This window comes from Setaria viridis, chromosome 8 (assembly GCF_005286985.2).
Source record: "Setaria viridis chromosome 8, Setaria_viridis_v4.0, whole genome shotgun sequence".
Lineage (NCBI taxonomy): Eukaryota > Viridiplantae > Streptophyta > Magnoliopsida > Poales > Poaceae > Setaria > Setaria viridis.
In genome coordinates, this window is record NC_048270.2 from 487,226 (window position 1) to 504,860 (window position 17,635).

Below are 17,635 nucleotides of genomic sequence, written 5' to 3' on the forward strand. Positions count from 1 at the left end.
GGGATGTAGCTCAACTGGTAGAGTGTTAGTCTACACATGATAAAGGTACGGGGTTCAACTCCTCACATCTCCATTAAAATGTTTTTTCCTTTTAATTTATCTCTGTCTTCCATGTGTATAAAAAAGGTTAAATATTTGTTGTGCAAAAGCAATCAATTTTTGGGGATGTAGACGGGGTTCAACTCCTCGCATCTTGCTTTGCTTCTTGTTGGGCTTAGAGCCTTGTAAAATGTTTGTAACCTGTACATTTGTCCCTTGTAAATAAAATATGAAAGAAAAATAATCTCCTGGTCACAGCTGTCTCAGGCTCTTGGCTCCCGCTGGCATCACTTTGGCAACATGCCAACAGGGTGCAGGGCATGCAGCCACGCGCGCTGGAGGCTTTCAACACGGGAACACCGACGTGGACGGTGGATGGATCGAATGCATGTGCTGGTAGCTACATTCGCGGATCGGATGACCCGTCGCGAGCGAGATGAAACCGTCCGCCAAATCACCCGGCGACACCACACTCTTGACGCTACGTGCGAGCGCCACACCGACGATCGACGGCGACGGCGACGGCGACATCTGAGACGAGGATACTCAGAGTCGTCGTGCATGCAATCAGTAAGACAGGTAATGCCCAACCGGCCAAATTAAAGCGCTCTTATCCAGAAGAGGGGAATAAACCAAACCTTCCATCTCTCTCGTCTCTACACCCGCACCGCGCCGGCCACCTCACCGCCTCTCCAGATTAATTTCGCCCTCCGCCGCCTCGGCACCGTACGAGCCCAATCGGGGATTCCACCAGATCGATCTTGGCCGCCGGAGCCGCTGGGTAAGCGAGAGCACTCCTGCTTGGGCTCCGTCTCAACATGTCGCATGCTGCTGCCGAGTGATAACGCTTGCTGCAAGCAGGAGTAGATCGATTCGACGGCCATGGGGGGCGCCGTGCTGGTGGCCGTCGCGGCCGCCATCGGCAACTTGCTGCAGGGCTGGGATAATGCCACCATTGCAGGTAATGATCTCTCTGTCTGTAACTCGTTGCCGTCCAAGTCAAGATGTTTCGAAAATTCCAACTGATTCTCGCTCATAGATTAACTGTGTTCTGACCCTGCTAGTTAACCTGACGCCTGATCTCTGCTGCAGGGGCAGTCTTGTACATAAAGAAGGAATTCAATTTACAGAGCGAGCCCCTAATAGAGGGTCTCATCGTGGCCACGTCCCTCATTGGGGCAACAGCCGTCACGACGATCGCCGGGGCGGTGGCTGACTCCATTGGAAGGCGGCCCGTGCTGATCGCCTCGGCTGTCCTCTACTTTGTCAGTGGGTTGGTGATGCTCTGGGCACCAAGCGTGTATGTCTTGCTCCTAGCAAGGCTCATCGATGGACTTGGTATCGGTTTGGCTCTCACGATTGTTCCACTATACATCTCCGAGACTGCGCCGACGGAGATTCGAGGATCGTTGAACACGCTTCCGCAGTTCAATGCGACCGGTGGGATGTTCCTTTCTTATTGCATGGTGTTTGGGATGTCTCTCTTTCCAAAACCTAATTGGAGGATCATGCTTGGGGTTCTATCGATCCCCTCGCTTATATATTTTGCACTGGCTGTCTTCTACCTGCCTGAGTCACCGAGGTGGCTCGTGAGCAAAGGAAGGATGGTCGAGGCTAAGAGAGTCTTGCAGAGGCTGCGGGGAAGGGAAGATGTCTCAGGTTTGTATGAATTCGCAACCTAAATGGAATTCATTGTGATTGTGGTGGCTGTACAATTTGTGTTATGATTATTACTCATTTTGGGTTAACTATTACACAGGAGAAATGGCTCTTCTGGTCCAAGGTCTGGGTGTTGGGAAAGATACACGTGTTGAAGAATACATAATTGGCCCTGATGAAGGGCTGGCTCCACATCCAGAGAAGATCAAACTATATGGACCTGAAGAAGGCCAAACCTGGGTTGCCCGACCTGTTAGTGGTCAAAGTGCACTTGGAAGTGCGTATGGTCTCCTCTCTCAACATGGCAGCATGGCTAGTCAAGGTAAGCCCTTTGTGGATAATGTTGTCACTCTTTTCGATAGCGTCCACGAGAAGATGCCCGATATAATTTCGAGCATGCGGAGCACATTGATTCCCAACTTTGGTAGCATGTTTAGTGTCATGGAGCAGCAGCAGCGGGCTAAAGCTGACTCGGATGCCGAGAGTCAAATGGAAGGCAATGAGTACGCTTCAAATCATGGTGGAGATGACAATGAGGAAAGCCTCCAAAGCCCACTTATTTCTCGACAATCAACAAGTGTGGAAGGAATACCTCATGGTAGCATAATTGGTGGAGGATGGCAATTGGCATGGAAATGGACCGAGAGAGAAGGTGCAGATGGGCAAAAGGAAGGTGGCTTCCAACGTATTTACTTGCATGAGGAGGGCGTACAAGGCAGCAAGGGCTCTATATTGTCATTACTAGGGGGAGATGTCCCTCCTGGTAGTGAGTTCGTCCAGGCTGCGGCTCTTGTGAGTCAACCAGCTCTTTACTCCAAGAAACTGTTGGAGCAGCGTGCTGCTGGTCCTGCCATGGTGCATCCATTAGAGGCAGTTGCTAAAGGTCCAAAATGGGCTGACCTTTTTGAACCTGGAGTGAAGCATGCACTGTTTGTTGGCATAGGAATACAGATCCTGCAACAGGTAAGAAGATTATTTTCCTCTATCCTTCAAACTATATATATCCCTACAAGCACCCAGTAACTAGTTTAACGCTCCAGAAGCACCAAAAGAATTTCTTACAATGCTTTAATGAATTAATGCCTTTTCTCTTAAAAATAAATAGTTATATTGAATCATCTTGCTGCCATGTGCTGCACTTTTGCTAATAACTTTCTTGTTATAGTTCCTACTTTCGGTTATACCAGCAAACATTAGGAGCCTAGCGATTATGGAAAGCAACCTGATGGTATTTTCTTGCTATTTCCGAAGAAGGAAACAAACCAAATGATACGATGGATGCTAATCTGGGTAGCATAGTTTTACTTATCACACTTCCGGTGCTACCGATAAATCTTTAGGTCCTAACACGAGTGAACTTAGCTTTGATATCTTGTAGTAGTCATTCTAGAAAGAACCACAACTTGGTGTTCTCTATATGAAACACCTAAAAAATTCTTTAAATAAGATATTGGTGAACTATTTAAGTGGACGGTTCCAATCTTACTCTTACTAATCGGAGGCTCCACGTTAATCTTTACCTGACGCTGTAAAAAAATAGATAAATCCTAAAAATTCTAACAAAATTCAGAAATACCTATCCATCAATCAGTAGACTCTAATCATCATAGCCATTGGTTCATTATGTTTTCTAAAAAAACTATGCACATCTGTCGTTATGAAAATACAGTAAAGTAACACCCTACATATGTATTTAAATTTCCTACTTCTACCATTATTAGGTAAAATAAAACCCATAACCTTCATCAAAAGTTTCCACATATACTGTTATAAATAATTAAAATATTCTCTCAAATTTGCATATAAATTACCCACATTGTCATTATTAAAATAACCTAAGGTAGCCCCTAAATGTACATTGAAATCAGCTACATCTGTTAGTATAAAAAATAATCCCAAAATACACAAATATATGATTCTAAATTACCCCATCATTAATATTGAAAATACTAAATTAAGTAATACATGAATGATGTGTGTGTAACCATATAGACCATGTATACATGTATGGAGGAAGCGAAGATAATGTTAATTTCCATGTTAAGCAAATAGCTCGAAGTAAGGGTTCAATTAAACACATGTCAAATACATGGATATAAGATGTGAAGTGAAAAAACTATAGATGTGAATGAAAAAGTATATAGAGTAATTGCTAACTAAAATCTATCACACCCCGATGAGGATGAATACATACCTATATAGGTATTGTGTTAGAATGTTTAACAAAAGAGAGAGTGCGCGTAAAGTAGGAAATTTTGATTTTTGTTAGCTATACACTTTTTTTTTTCCATAAATTTCAAATATTTATGTCTCAGTGTGGTAGCACAGACTGATAGACTAGTTCTATTAAGATACTGGAGAATTGTTGTAAGTGGGCTATGGGACTGCTCAATGTTGTTATCAGAAGCATGGAAACAGTATGTTGATCTTGTCTGCCCATTCATTTACATGGATATTCCTGAATACATTTACCAAATATGGTTGTAGGTTAAAGTCTCGGCATGATGTTTCATGTTTGTTGACTTAATTTTGTTTTATTTTAACTGTTTCCCTGTCAAATGTGGTATACAATGTGTTACTATTCGATTATTAACTTTTATGTTTTTTATGCAGTTTGCTGGCATCAGTGGTGTTCTCTACTACACTCCTCAAATTCTTGAGCAAGCAGGTGTTGGTGTTCTTCTTTCTAACATTGGCCTTAGCTCATCTTTGGCATCTATTCTTATCAGCGCCTTGACAACCTTATTGATGCTTCCGAGCATTGGCATTGCCATGAGGTTCATGGATATGTCTGGAAGGAGGTTAGACATTGTGTTTGATATACTATTGCTTATTATGCGTAAATACATTTTTGGTAGAAGTAAGTAACGAGGGTAATAATTCTTTTGTCTTGTTTCTCGTTCAGGTTTCTTCTCCTTGCGACAATCCCTATCCTAATAGTTGCACTAGTTGTCTTGGTCATGGTCAACATTGTGGATGTGGGAACCACAGTGCATGCTGCACTCTCCACGATCAGCCTCATACTCTATTTCTGCTTCTTCGTCATGGGGTTTGGGCCTATTCCCAACATTCTTTGTGCAGAGATCTTCCCCACCACTGTTCGTGGAATTTGCATAGCCATCTGCGCCTTTACCTCCTGGATCGGTGACATCATTGTGACATACACTCTCCCCGTGATGCTAAACTCCATCGGGCTCGCCGGTGTCTTCGGGATATATGCTGTTTTTTGTATCCTAGCTCTTGTATTTGTATACATGAAGGTGCCGGAGACAAAAGGCATGCCCCTCGAGGTCATCATCGAGTTCTTCTCTGTTGGAGCAAAGCAAGCTAAGGAGGATTAATCGCCCGACTAGGGATCAACGTCACTGGCTGTAATTTTTTGGTTTCCAAACTTCATCGTGGTTAATTAATCCTCTGATGTCGTCTGAAAGTTACATTTACCTACGAAGGAAGGGACCAGCGACGGTGTGCCTAAAGAGTTGGTTTGGCAGTACATGGTGTCATGGCTGGGCTTGGGTTTCTTTTTGTGATCTTGCTCCTACTTTGATGTCCCATGAGATCCAAATAGTACCTTATATATCTAGGGATCACCTGAAACTGCTTCCCTTGTATCAATAGATTGTCATAATATCTTCTGTCATAAATCATAATATCATTGGTAGTTGTCACCCTTCTCTAGTTTATCTTCTGTCTGATGTTTAAATTTGGAGGATATCCTCACCTTAAATTTTTCACGGCATTTCAGTAGAATGGCATTTATGTTTTTTTCTTCCTTCACTTCTGCCAGGAATTGGACAAACAAACTTAGTGCTCAATTAGCATAACTGGATCTGATGTGTCTGATGGTGTGATCTTTAGTAAGACAAAAGGCAACTTGAAATTTAGAAGCAACTTCAGTGAAGATCTCGATGGCTTTGACACTCCACGGAGCAGAAGTTCTTGTTTCTCTTTCACCCATGAGCCGTGATGTTCAGAGATACCTTGGGAATTTTGGAATGGGAAACAATAAAGAGCTATGAGAGACAAGGTTTGGAGTTTCCTTGTCTTTGGCTTAGGAATCTGATAAGCCACAACTTCTTACTCAAAGACAAGGGTGATTACCTGCTAAACAAAACACTTGACTGATTACCTGCACTTACAAGCATGCGTGCTTTTGAGTTCTTCAGACTTTTGCAGCTGAGAAAACTGAAATTGTTTTGCATTTAGGGGACGTTTGGCTTATTTGCTAGCTGGCCTCGCCCAGCAAGGAGAGCCTTGCCAGCAGTGGAGAGGTGATACGGCTCGCCCGAGCAAGCAAGGGAAAATCTTGCTTTCACAACCATCGATGCAGATGGCAACCCATCCAAACTCAGAACACAGCTCGCTCTCCTTGACCAGCCAGGCGAGGCAAGCCTCGTCAAGAAATCCAAACTGGCCCTTAGTAGTTTTTAGCAGTTGTGGTGCGTCCGGCTGTTTATATGATATGAATGTGAACAGGCCGGACTTGGAGAATAAATTATGTTTAATAATCAGCACGATATATCTGTAATGTTGATTTTAACAGCTAATAACGAATGTCAGGCTCCTTTGTAGTTGCAGATTTCCGATCTTAACACAACAAGAGCAACCAAGACATGACTCATGAGGCAGCAGGCTCTAGAAGAACCAACCGGCTTGGGAATGCTGCATCATCCTTTGTTTGGACAAGTTACGCTTGTTCTGTTGTTTGATTCTTATGATTTTATGAATGCAAGATTAAAGATTATAAAATTAACTCTTGTGCAAAACTAAACGTAACTTGAAGTGTAGAGCATTAAAACATGTACTCCCTTCTTCGTTCCGCAAAGAGTGTCCATTTAAAAAATTTCAAACACATTAGTAATGATAAGAAATGTCTATGTTGCCCTTAATAACTAATACTTATTGTGATTGAAAATTGTGTTGTCTATTTAGTTTTCTGGATCCTAAATAAATGCACGTGCATTGGAACAAGAGAAATAACATCAATTGATCATTTGATTGGCTCTACGCGCCTCTCCATATATTTTTCTTTATTGGTGTGAATGTTTCTTTAATTAGATGATGTTTACTAGGATGTAAAAGAACACTCTTTGTGGGATAAATTGTATAGTCTAAAAAGACACTCTTTATGGGACGGAGGAGTATGTTTAGAGTCACAATGTTTGATTCCTCACATCTCCAATAAAAAATACATCTTTCTAATTTTCCTTCTTCCTTGAAAATTTTAAAACTATTTCAAGTGCAAAGTTAAACACAAAGTTAGGATGTAGTTCAATTGGTAGAGTATTAGAGAAACACGTATTTTGAGGCATGTGACATGGAAAAATATAAAATTATTTCTTGTGCAAAGATAATTATAAGTTAGGGATGTAGCTCAATTGATAGAGCATCAATTGATAGAGCATCAATTGATAGAGCATTAATAACTATGCATATTTAAAGGCACGGGGTTCGATTCCTCGCATCTCCAATGACTTTTTTTTTCAATTTCCCTTCTTCCATGGCATGAAAATTATAAAATTATTGTTCTAGTATAAAGCTAAACATAAGTTGAGGATGTAGCTTAATTAGTATACATAGTGCTCATACAATTTTCTTAGCAGAAAGAAATTACGTCGCTTGGAAACAGTTTTAGCAGATCAGGGCTTGGAAACAGTTTTAGCAGATCAGGGCTTGGAAACAGTTGAAGTTACTGATGTTTTCTGAAGTGAACCAATGAGAGAATTATTGGAAATCGAGAATGCCACAAGTGTATATATTGAAGGAAATCGGAGACACGGTTTTCTTTGTGGAGATTGCGATTCAACGTAAATACGTAATATAATACTATTACCGAGGTTTTGTTTGTTGTGACAGCATATCATGTTACCATTTTCTTCGGTAGGGACATCTCATGTTATCGATCGACGCACTCCTCTCCCTCATATTGGATGGTTAGATTTCATATACCATTTGAGTGGCCCATGTAGTTCTAGATCTCTTCTCATTCTGCCCATTCCCATAAAAACCGCACGCAGGTTTGACTTGTGCTGTCTTATAACAATCTTATATTCCTATTACTTCCATCTCATTCAGCACGGTTATATAGCCATTGGTGAGGATGTTCGTTTGGTATTCGGGCAGATGATGTTTGCAGGTAACTTGCAAGCAAGCAAACATGCAAAACGGGTGAGAGATTAGATGAAAGGTTTGGAATTTCCTCGTCATGGGTCAGGAATCTGGCAACCTAAAACTTTTTTACTTGGTCGACCCAAAAGACAGCCAGAAAAAGTAGATGAGAAACCAGCTTAACTACTGAACCAACAAACTCCGTGCAAGTGAAAGAGGAAGACGGGCACTGCTGTGGTGGCTTGGCTCTTGCAGGCAGCACGATCAAGGCAACGCAATGCAAAAGCAGGGGAGCACTGCCCTGCCCTGCTCTGCTCTGCTTCGACAAGTGTCGCCGAACGCATCAAGCAGGAGAGGACTGCAGGAGACGCGTCGTAGAGGAGGAGAAGAGAAACCAACGGCTTGCAATGCATTTGCAGGAGCGCATGGCGCCGGCTGCCATCTGGACGATCGGCGTCAAGCGTGTGTTTGCCGTCTACGCAAAGAATCGCAAACGTGATTTTCGTCCTCATCTGCCCTAGGTGCAGCCCCGGCTCGGAGCCAGAGGCACTCGTGTCCTCTCCTTTGCAGCATTGTAACTGAGTAATTGATCCCGTTTTACAGCTCCAATGCTTGATGGAGTAATCGAGTTATTCGCGAAAAAAAAAAAGAGTAATTGAGTTGCCTGCGTAGGTGATCTGCCACCTGTACACTGCTCAACAGAACTGCAGACGTAGAGGCCGCCGCACCGCACAGCACAGCAACGGGGTCGTTGCCAGGCGAGCAAGATTACAGGCAAACAGGTTGTCATGTAGCACTAGCAGCAACGGAGATCTTGACCAAAACCCCACCGCTGCCTCTTGTGCTCTATAAAAACCCCTGCCCGTCCATCTCGCCGGCAAATCATTTACCTGCACCGGCGACGCCACCACCATCATTCATTCATCAGGGAGCGAGCGACGAGGGAGCCAGTAGGCGTACTAGTAGGAAACGCCGCCGCTCAGAGAAGAGACGCACATGGAGAGATCTCCTCGACCATCTCCGCCCCCTGTTTCCTCCCCTCCTTCCTCCTCGGCGTCGTCCTCCATCTCCACGGAGGATACTCCAATTCCTCCCCGCAGGAAGAGGGCGAGGACGACTCAGGCCAAGGGCGCCGCGCCCGACAAGCCCAAGAGGCCCCGCAAAGAGGCGGCCCGCCACCGCCACAGCAAGGAAGATCCCAATGCCACCGCCGCATCTGCAGGGAAGAGGAGCTCCGTCTACAGGGGAGTCACCAGGTACGCGTCTCGCCGTCTGCATGCCGTCCTATCCCATCCCATCTCCTGATTTCCTCGATTGCCATCGCTGCTCTCTTCGATTCCAATCGCAATTCTCCGCGGGCCCTGCATTGCTGCCAGGTTTGTCAAAATCACTTCTTTTTTTTTTCTCCCGAAAGGATGCCCAAAGCAATTCAGATTTCACAAGTAGTGGAAACAGTATCTGACTGATCTCCAGCCCACGACCGCGGAGGGCATCCAATGTTTGCGCTTGCACTATCGGTCTTCCTCTTGCGATTGCTTCCGACGCGAATCTCCCCTTGCATGTTGCATTCATCGAATTCTGGATGCAAGCTGTCAATTCCTGTTTTAACTGCTCATCGTCAGGACCTTCTTCCAAGTGTTGCCATGTGCTCTATACTGCTCTCTGTTTTTTGTTCAACCCAACTGCTGTCACTTTCTTTCTATTCTCACCGTGTATGCTCTTCAGAAAACACAAGAGGTCGTTTTCTGGTAGATAGAAAGTAGGAAAGTTAGTTCATCGGTATTACGGCCAGCCATCTTGATGCGCTCAGTTTGTTGAATTTCTTTTTCCCCTCTTCTCCTTGTTGTAAGGAGGAGAGTGTTGTAAATTAATGCTGCTGCTGCTCACCAACATACGCGTCGCATTGCATGCGTGTAAACAGGCACAGGTGGACAGGCAGGTTCGAGGCCCATCTCTGGGACAAGCACTGCCTCACCTCCATCCAGAACAAGAAGAAAGGCAGGCAAGGTGTGTATATTGCTGCTGCTAGTATCACAAATGCATGCACACTCAACTTGGAAAGGGATGTGGGAATGATTTCAAGCATTCCTGTCATATTCTTTCTTGTCTGGAAATTGGTTCCTTTTCATCCTATTTATTTTTCAAAAGGAAAACAAAAATTCTAATACGAGGGTTGAGCAGTGATGCCAATAGAAACCCGAACAATTAAGGTCCTTTGTCCTCTGCAAGGATCTTGATGCATCTGCCAGTAGTACAAGGCTTTTTCAAAAAGTGCACCGAATTTCTTAAGGCTGACATTCTGATCAGGTTTTGTTTATCTCCTTTCTTTCTGTTATCTTTGGTGGGGGCCCTTGCCTGGTGATCTGCATGTGACTGTGATCTACTGCTTGCTGCTGTATTGGGTGTCCCTACTCAATAGTCTATTTGGGTAAGTCCCACCATTTACTAAAAATATATCTAGGCTGTCTTTGCCAGATTCATTTTACTTGGGACCAGATCATGGTGTGATCTGCATCCTTGTCTTGGTATGAAAACCAACTAATTGTCTATGATCTGCAGGGGCCTATGATACTGAGGAGGCAGCTGCTCGTGCATATGACCTTGCAGCTCTCAAATACTGGGGTCCTGAAACAGTCCTGAATTTCCCTGTAAGTTCCTGCATGATCCTAGAAAGCAAACTGTCCCCAATCTGTCAAGAGTTTATATTGTCAGCAAGCTCCTGTTTGTATCGACCAAATATCCCAGAGGCAGAGGATGAACTGAAAATGGCTTATACTGTGCTCAATTATTTATGAACAAGGCACCACCAGCTAGTAATTAATTTAGATTGACGTCAGATCGAGCAATGAGCTCACAACCCCTGTCGGCTTGTTACAACTAGTAGGAGACAAGACCAGCCTTCATTAATGTGTGGTTGTAAGCAAGCAGGGGCAGTAACTGGCCGTTAATGTTGGTGCCCATCATGGGCGTGTTTGCTTCGTTTAGTTCCTGTGACATCGAATGTTTAGATACTAATTAAAAATATTAAATGTAAGTTAATTATAAAATCAATTGCATAAATGAAAGCTAATTTACGAGACGAATCTATTAAATCTAATTAGTCCATGATTTGACCATGTGATGCTGTCGTAAATATGTGCTAATCATGTTAATTAGGCTTAATAGATTCGTCTCGTCAATTAGCCACAGTTTATGCAATTAGTTCTATAATTAATTTACGTTTAATCCCTATTGGTATTCGATGTGACCTGCACTAAAAATTAGTCGGCTAAACATGATGATTTGATTGATGCAGGCGGAGGATTACTCGAACGAGATGTCTGAGATGGAAGGGGTGTCGCGGGAGGAGTACCTGGCCTCCCTTCGCCGCCGGAGCAGCGGCTTCTCCAGAGGCGTCTCCAAGTACAGAGGCGTGGCCAGGTTACTACTTAATCACCTATTGGATTAAACCCCGTCACTTATTAGTTATTAGGTGCTACAATCATGCATATAGAGTGTACTACTACTCTGTTTCAACTAGAACATGCAGCAGCCAGCATCAAACACACCTGCAACTCAAGTACCAAAAAAGGAACTGAGAATGGGGTCCAGTGCAGAGTGCAGGCTGACTCAAAGGCAGAAACCTTTCTGCTGTAGTGTTCTCTAGTCGGCTGACACGGCATTTTGAGATGAGGTCCACCTGTAACGTGACTGCCATGCATCACCTGGGCCTATGACACGTCACATGCCAGCCATGTCATGCATGCATGACTCATCACTCATCAGCATTGTGCACCTAGAAATGCCAGCTCTGTACCGCATGCATCACTTTAGTTTTGAAACCAGTGCATCACTTACTATCTCTCCTCATTGTTTAGAGATGCATGGCTTGAATTCGTTCAGTTTATGGGTTATTAAACAAAATGAAATTTTAATATTCTTATTGTTTTGATGGTCCAGGCATCACCACAATGGGAGGTGGGAGGCACGGATTGGGCGAGTCTTTGGGAACAAGTACCTCTACTTGGGAACATTTGGTATGGACTAGTGTACTATATTCCTCGATGTAATGTTTATAGTTTCATGCTCTTTGCACCTCTTTTAACAGGTTAGCTTATACCAGCATTTAAGGGCTACTTTTGTTTGTTGTAGAATTGTCCTACTTACTAACAAGGCCACCTGCTTTTAACCGATTTTTATGAAGGTTCATCAACCTTACTTCGGCACAATTAAATAGCTTGCATTTCTTAGTTTCCCTTCAATGCAGACTAGACAATCCCATTACTGTCCTATATTCAGATACAGGTGATCCTAACTACTATGTCTATTTTCTAAAAAAATAAAGGAAGAAAACATTGAATCTGATCATCTATCAAATCAGATCATAGGAGCATAATACTGGTGCACTTTTCCTGGACAAAAAATTGTCCCTTTCTTGACTGTCAAGATCAAGACCATAAGACCAAGATACTGTCATGTAAGCAATCCCCAGAAATTTGATCCTCCAGTAGTCCAACTTGACCTAAAAATTAAGCTGTTGGCTAATTAGTAGCCAAAACTACATGGCTTCCAAACTCATGTGACAAGCACGTGACACGAGTAGTCACCACTCACCTGCCAGCCACTACCAGTTGCAGTAATAATAAGATGGTGCCTAGGGATCTTCAATTCATCAGCACTGCCGGCCTTTTGTTTTTTCACTTGCCTGTGTGACTCAGCACCAGCAGCCAGTGATCTCTTCACGTGCATCAAGCATGCCCTGCGTGGCTGTGTCAAAACTAGATCAAGATTCAAGATCCGGACCACAGATTTGCTTTCACCGCTATTTCCATCATAAAAGGCCAGTGATAGAGGAAAACACAGAAGTTAACTACTTGCACTGAAATTTGGACATGTCCAGTGACTGGCACATGTGCAAAGAAGCAGCCACCGTCCATTCAAATTAGTGAACAGCCATTATCTGCAATTCAGCATATCCTATTAAGGACAACAGTGGTTGAATATATGATCATCTCCTGCATGTTGTATTCTCAAACAAACAAATATATAGTCATCAGAATCTGTCAGCAAATATTTGTCTTACTTTCCAGATGCACTGTACTCTAAGAACAATGACACTTGAACAAATTTCGCACTAGAATTTCTGAAGATATTAGTCAAGCAATCATATCCAAACTTGCAAAAATGCACTCACTCAGACAAACTTACCATCATTCTCTTCCTGCAGACACTCAAGAGGAGGCAGCCAAGGCCTATGATCTTGCAGCCATTGAATACCGAGGTGCCAATGCTGTTACCAACTTTGACATTAGCTGCTACCTGGACCACCCGCCGTTACTGGCGCAGCTACAACAGGATCCACAGGTGGTGCCAGCACTCAACCAAGAACCTCAACCTGATCAGAGCGAAACTACAGTCCAAGAGTCCGACTCAAGCGAAGAGAAGACACCTGATAACAATGCAGAACCTGGTGATAATGCAGAGCCTGATGCTAATGCAGAGCCTGATAACAATGCAGAGCCCCTCACAGTCGATGACAGCATTGAAGAGAGCTTATGGAGCCCTTGCATGGACTATGAGCTGGATACCATGTCAAGATCTAACTTTGGCAGCTCAATCAACCTGAATGAGTGGTTCACTGATGCAGACTTCGATAGCAACATTGGGTGCCTGTTCGATGGTTGTTCTTCGGTTGATGAAGGCAGCAAGGATGGTGTAGGTCTGGCAGATTTCAGTTTGTTTGAAGAAGGCGATGGTAAGCTGAAGGATGTTATTTCAGATATAGAAGAGGGAATACATCCTCCAACGATGATCAGTGTGTGCAATTGATCCTGAAACCTATATGTGCATGTCTGTGGGATCTCAGATATCCAAGGAGGTTTTCACTTTTCAGGTGTCTTTTCTTGGGTATACTTGATTTGTCCAATGCCATAATGCCACTACAGCAAAGCTGAACTTGTAGAAAGCCCCATGGCATTTAGCTTGGCATTAGACAAGTGTGTTAATGTTCCTTGATTCTTTGAATTTGCTCCAGGCTGCTTGACTAACCTTGAGGGATTGTCTCACTTAGCCTAGATTCAACTAATCACATCCTGATGAATCTGAAATGTGATTTAAATGGTTGTGTGGTATCACAGTTGCATGGCAGTGCTGCCAATGCAGCATATATTTGTGCGTTTCAAGAGTTTACAAGGCCGTAACCCTAATACTCCAGCTTAAGGAACATAGCTTCTTTTTTTATTATTAATCTTGACAGAAGACCTTGTATAATTTGTGTTCAATACATGTGGCATTTTTTTCAAAAGCAGATAGTTTACCCAGAGACACTTAAAAGATAATAGGAAGTTGAGTATTTTTTTCCCCAAGGCATCATATATGGAGTGGAGCTTTATATTATGACCAATATACACCAGTATCACATCTTGATGTCAAAACTTGTTGATAAGTATTTTTCCTTTCAAGGCATCATACAAGCATCCAGTAAAGGAATGCACAACAAATTTAAACAACCTATGGACAACGTAAAAGTATCTCTTTTCCAGCGAAGTACAAACATGACTACCTTTTTAGCATTCTGAATGATGGCAATTCTTGAACGCTAGAAATGCACCCCATAGTAAGCTCTTTCTCTAACTGAACTCGTGTAGACTTCAGAACCTCCTATAAAATTGAAATAATCATCAACTCAAACTAGATAATGCAGCAAAAATTCATTAACATGCATAGATTATTGTCTTAGTGAAAAATGCTCACATTAAATTCCATATAACTTGCTTGCCTTGCGAGCCATTGAGCATCAAGCACCTGAAATGCTACACAGAAAAGGTTATCGAAAGCCGCCTCGTCATCTTCAAGTAGTTGAATAAAGTGGACACCAGCTTTTGTACTCATTTTTCCTACAAAGAGATACAACGGATAAGATTCAGTTCTCCATTGATTGCCTGCTTACGAACCAAATTCCAAAAGCAGTAGAGCCATGGAGGGAAAATGAATCCAAATGAATACCAAATATTTAGCAAAGATTGCAATAAATCACCTGATTGTAAATCCAGCATTTGAACTAACATATAAGATATGTTTACACCACCTGCTGCAAAAGGATACTCCCATTCAGCTCTCTTACCCTCCACCTTGTGCAGTAGCCTATGAAAGGAATCCTGCCATGTAAAAGCAACTACAGAGGTTAAACACTACTGAGTCACCCACAGATAGCCAATTTATAGAGTAAGCATTCAGGATGAAAAGAAACATACTGGGTAATTTCTGGCAAAGTAAATTAGATTCTCCAAGGACAGGAACCCACCTGCCCTGCAAGTTCAGCATAAAAATCATATTGGTTCAAGTGGTGTCAACATAATGCATGATAATTAATCATGAAACATCATCGCTAGGAACCTAAAATCTGTTGATGGGTCAGAGTTTTGCCAGCCCATCTCCTTCCACAGATCTGATTTTAGAGGAGGAAGTTGTCGGTCAGGATAAGCCAACCTCCAAAGCTCTTTCAGAGCATCCTGTAACAGAAAAAAGATATTACCTTTTCGATTCACACTACCTTGTCAGTCACGAATACCAACATAACAAATCTATTGTATTTATCCCATTGTTTAAAGGTAAAAAATTAGCATTCACTTGATAACAAAAAAAGATACCATAAAGGTAAACTACATACAAAACGAGAACCTGATGCTTGACAGAGGAGCAGTCATATGGCACATCTAACCTTTGTTTCAACAATCTCAATCTTTCTACCTGCAAAGTAAGTGAAACTGTTGAATGCCAGAAAACATTGCCTTAACAAAGTCGAGCAATGTAAACACTACTTTAGCAACCGAGAAGGAAGTCAAGAATAACATGCATAAAGTTGCTCTCTAAAAGTGTTGATATTAAGGGAAGAAGGATTCCATTGATTTTCTTTAGACACATGCATGTCAGCATCCAATGCGAAAGTCAATCGAAAAGAGAAATTAACAACAGATATGAAATGGATACACAAACATTTGTATTCATGATTGTAAATAAGGTAAGGAAACTTTTGACCTTAAGCGCCAAATCGCCAATGAACTAGGGCAATATGAGAAATTTCTACTTACACTAATATCAAATCTATACTCATACTAATAACAAAATCTCCTGATAGCACACTACTATTTCATAGAGTCATGCTTTCAATAGAATGATTCCCTTTCCTTTCTGTTGTACTTGTACATCAGTTCAAATGAAAATAGGACTTTTGCAATCACTGTACCTGTAATGGACTGAGATTAAGTGGAACTGTCTGTCCATTTTGTGAACTTTGGGGAGCCGAAGAGCAACCAAAAAGTCTTGCAATCAAAGATCCAAATTCAGAAAGAACATTTACTGCATAGAGATAAGTGGGTCTTTCAGAACAGTACTTCGGAATGGCATGCTGACAATTGTAAGTGTAGCATATTAATCAGAAAAGAATGACAAAGGTGAATTTCAACACAAATGGTAAATAAATGTTCTGGATATAATCAAATCTTTAATCTAGGGGATCTTATATATAGAATGCACTGTACATTTTCTTATCAATACATGGATTGTCTATGGTGTCCAAAGCATTAAGAAATAAAAATGTGAGCTAAATGGATATTTTCAGAAATAGAATTACCAGCAGCTCCCAAGTGATAACTCATAAATAAATGGCCAAAAATGAAATAATTAAACAAGTAGGACTGTAGGAGTATGTTCTTCTATATATATGTGTAGGGAGGACACTATAAAATTAACATCTAGCTCTTCTTGAATCACCTATCTTTCTTGCAGATTGAGCAATAAAAATTGATAGAAGATGCGTCCAGCGAAGGCACTCCTGTCTTGTCCCATCCCAGAAACCTGACCACGTAGCAGGCTCGTATCTCTGCAAACAAATAAAAAGAAAGGGCATACTGAAAAAACATGAACTAGAAGTTGGTCACAGACCCAAGCATTTCATGAGAATTTACTAACCTTGGATTTATCTTCATGAGGACCATTTCCTAGAAGAGGTTCTGTCACAGGATTTGATATTGTTGTCTCCATTCGTTTTTCACTTGTGTTATCAGTTTCAGTCCTGCAAGGCCTTCTTTTTATAGCTTTTGAGGCCATACTAACTGGATGTATGAATCATGCCTGCTCTGAGAGAGAATGGAGCAATATCAGAAAATATACGTTGGAAACAACTAACCAGTAGAGAGCTGACCAGACTAACGAATATGCTTTGGCGAACAAGAATCCCAGGAATAATTTAGAAGTTCAACAGCTGGCACACAAAACTAGGCAGTTGCCAGTAAAGAACTATTTGATGAACCATATTCATAGTGAAACGTACCTAAAAATATAGAGAAACAGATCAATACCAGCAAATTTAACCCCAGGTATTGAACAAATTAGAACACCTAAGTGCAATAGAATTTACGCCCAACTACTCAAAACGCGAGAAGCAATTTTCACCAACTCGCAGCTATTTGGCCCAACACTGGCAGCCTCCTTGACATCAAAATTTGCAAATTTAGACCCTTCTTAGCATCTCGAAGGAAGCTAGGAAGCTGCTGGGGATCGTCCCGTTGAAATCTTGCGAAAAGCCTCAAAACAGGTCGCCTCCACCAACCCAGTTTGCATGAAATTTCTCCTAGAGAAAAAAAATGGAACTAGCGGCATTGCATCAGATCGCGATTCGCTTACCTCGCTAATCGCGAGCGTTCACCGCCCGATTGAGACCCCAATTCCTCAGTCTCCACGCTTTCTCTTCCTCCCCTTTTCGTCGGCAAGGTGGCGAGGTCAGAGGAGAGGAGCGTCGGTGCCAGAGATTCAGAGAGAGATCCCCACCCGCACGGCAGGCTCTGCAATC

General features: G+C 42.4%; 3 protein-coding genes across 4 annotated transcripts; 2 read left to right on the plus strand and 1 right to left on the minus strand.

The window, feature by feature from the left end:
* Window positions 1-315: 315 nt before the first annotated feature.
* LOC117833046 (monosaccharide-sensing protein 2) lies at window positions 316-5,368 on the plus strand. Its single transcript, XM_034712406.2, has 7 exons — window positions 316-618; window positions 736-820; window positions 901-1,000; window positions 1,132-1,698; window positions 1,799-2,661; window positions 4,312-4,499; window positions 4,604-5,368. The coding sequence occupies exons 3-7, from the start codon at window positions 922-924 to the stop codon at window positions 5,037-5,039; spliced, it is 2,133 nt and encodes a 710-aa protein (XP_034568297.1). The 5' UTR covers window positions 316-618; window positions 736-820; window positions 901-921; the 3' UTR covers window positions 5,040-5,368.
* Window positions 5,369-8,593: 3,225 nt separating this feature from the next.
* Window positions 8,594-13,921, plus strand: LOC117833072 (uncharacterized). The gene is made up of 7 exons (XM_034712452.2): window positions 8,594-9,062; window positions 9,728-9,813; window positions 10,226-10,234; window positions 10,366-10,454; window positions 11,102-11,226; window positions 11,746-11,822; window positions 13,013-13,921. The coding sequence occupies exons 1-7, from the start codon at window positions 8,803-8,805 to the stop codon at window positions 13,612-13,614; spliced, it is 1,248 nt and encodes a 415-aa protein (XP_034568343.1). The 5' UTR covers window positions 8,594-8,802; the 3' UTR covers window positions 13,615-13,921.
* Window positions 13,922-14,120: 199 nt separating this feature from the next.
* LOC117833075 (uncharacterized) lies at window positions 14,121-17,629 on the minus strand. 2 transcript variants are annotated; one of them, XM_034712455.2, is made up of 10 exons: window positions 17,470-17,629; window positions 16,756-16,922; window positions 16,558-16,666; window positions 16,031-16,143; window positions 15,466-15,534; window positions 15,181-15,296; window positions 15,039-15,093; window positions 14,822-14,942; window positions 14,539-14,681; window positions 14,121-14,445 (listed from the first exon to the last, which is right to left on the minus strand). In XM_034712455.2, the coding sequence occupies exons 2-10, from the start codon at window positions 16,891-16,893 to the stop codon at window positions 14,344-14,346; spliced, it is 966 nt and encodes a 321-aa protein (XP_034568346.1). In that variant the 5' UTR covers window positions 16,894-16,922; window positions 17,470-17,629; the 3' UTR covers window positions 14,121-14,343. The 2 variants fall into 2 exon arrangements, with proteins under 2 accessions (XP_034568346.1, XP_034568347.1); XM_034712456.2 differs by having other exon boundaries at window positions 16,756-16,917; window positions 17,470-17,624.
* Window positions 17,630-17,635: the final 6 nt, after the last annotated feature.

What these genes read in the sequence shown, in the direction of transcription:
- LOC117833046 (XM_034712406.2), top strand. Translation starts at nt 922, where the DNA reads ATGGGGGGCGCCGTGCTGGTGGCCGTCGCGGCCGCCATCGGCAACTTG. An exon ending in GGATAATGCCACCATTGCAG is followed by an intron (nt 1,001 to 1,131) that starts GTAATGATCTCT and finishes TCTCTGCTGCAG; the next exon opens with GGGCAGTCTTGTACATAAAG. An exon ending in ATGGATATGTCTGGAAGGAG is followed by an intron (nt 4,500 to 4,603) that starts GTTAGACATTGT and finishes TTTCTCGTTCAG; the next exon opens with GTTTCTTCTCCTTGCGACAA.
- LOC117833072 (XM_034712452.2), top strand. Translation starts at nt 8,803, where the DNA reads ATGGAGAGATCTCCTCGACCATCTCCGCCCCCTGTTTCCTCCCCTCCT. An exon ending in AAACAGTCCTGAATTTCCCT is followed by an intron (nt 10,455 to 11,101) that starts GTAAGTTCCTGC and finishes TGATTGATGCAG; the next exon opens with GCGGAGGATTACTCGAACGA. An exon ending in AAGTACAGAGGCGTGGCCAG is followed by an intron (nt 11,227 to 11,745) that starts GTTACTACTTAA and finishes TTGATGGTCCAG; the next exon opens with GCATCACCACAATGGGAGGT.
- LOC117833075 (XM_034712455.2), bottom strand. Translation starts at nt 16,893, where the DNA reads ATGGCCTCAAAAGCTATAAAAAGAAGGCCTTGCAGGACTGAAACTGAT. An exon ending in CTCATGAAGATAAATCCAAG is followed by an intron (nt 16,667 to 16,755) that starts GTTAGTAAATTC and finishes ATTTGTTTGCAG; the next exon opens with AGATACGAGCCTGCTACGTG. An exon ending in AATGCTGGATTTACAATCAG is followed by an intron (nt 14,682 to 14,821) that starts GTGATTTATTGC and finishes ATCTCTTTGTAG; the next exon opens with GAAAAATGAGTACAAAAGCT.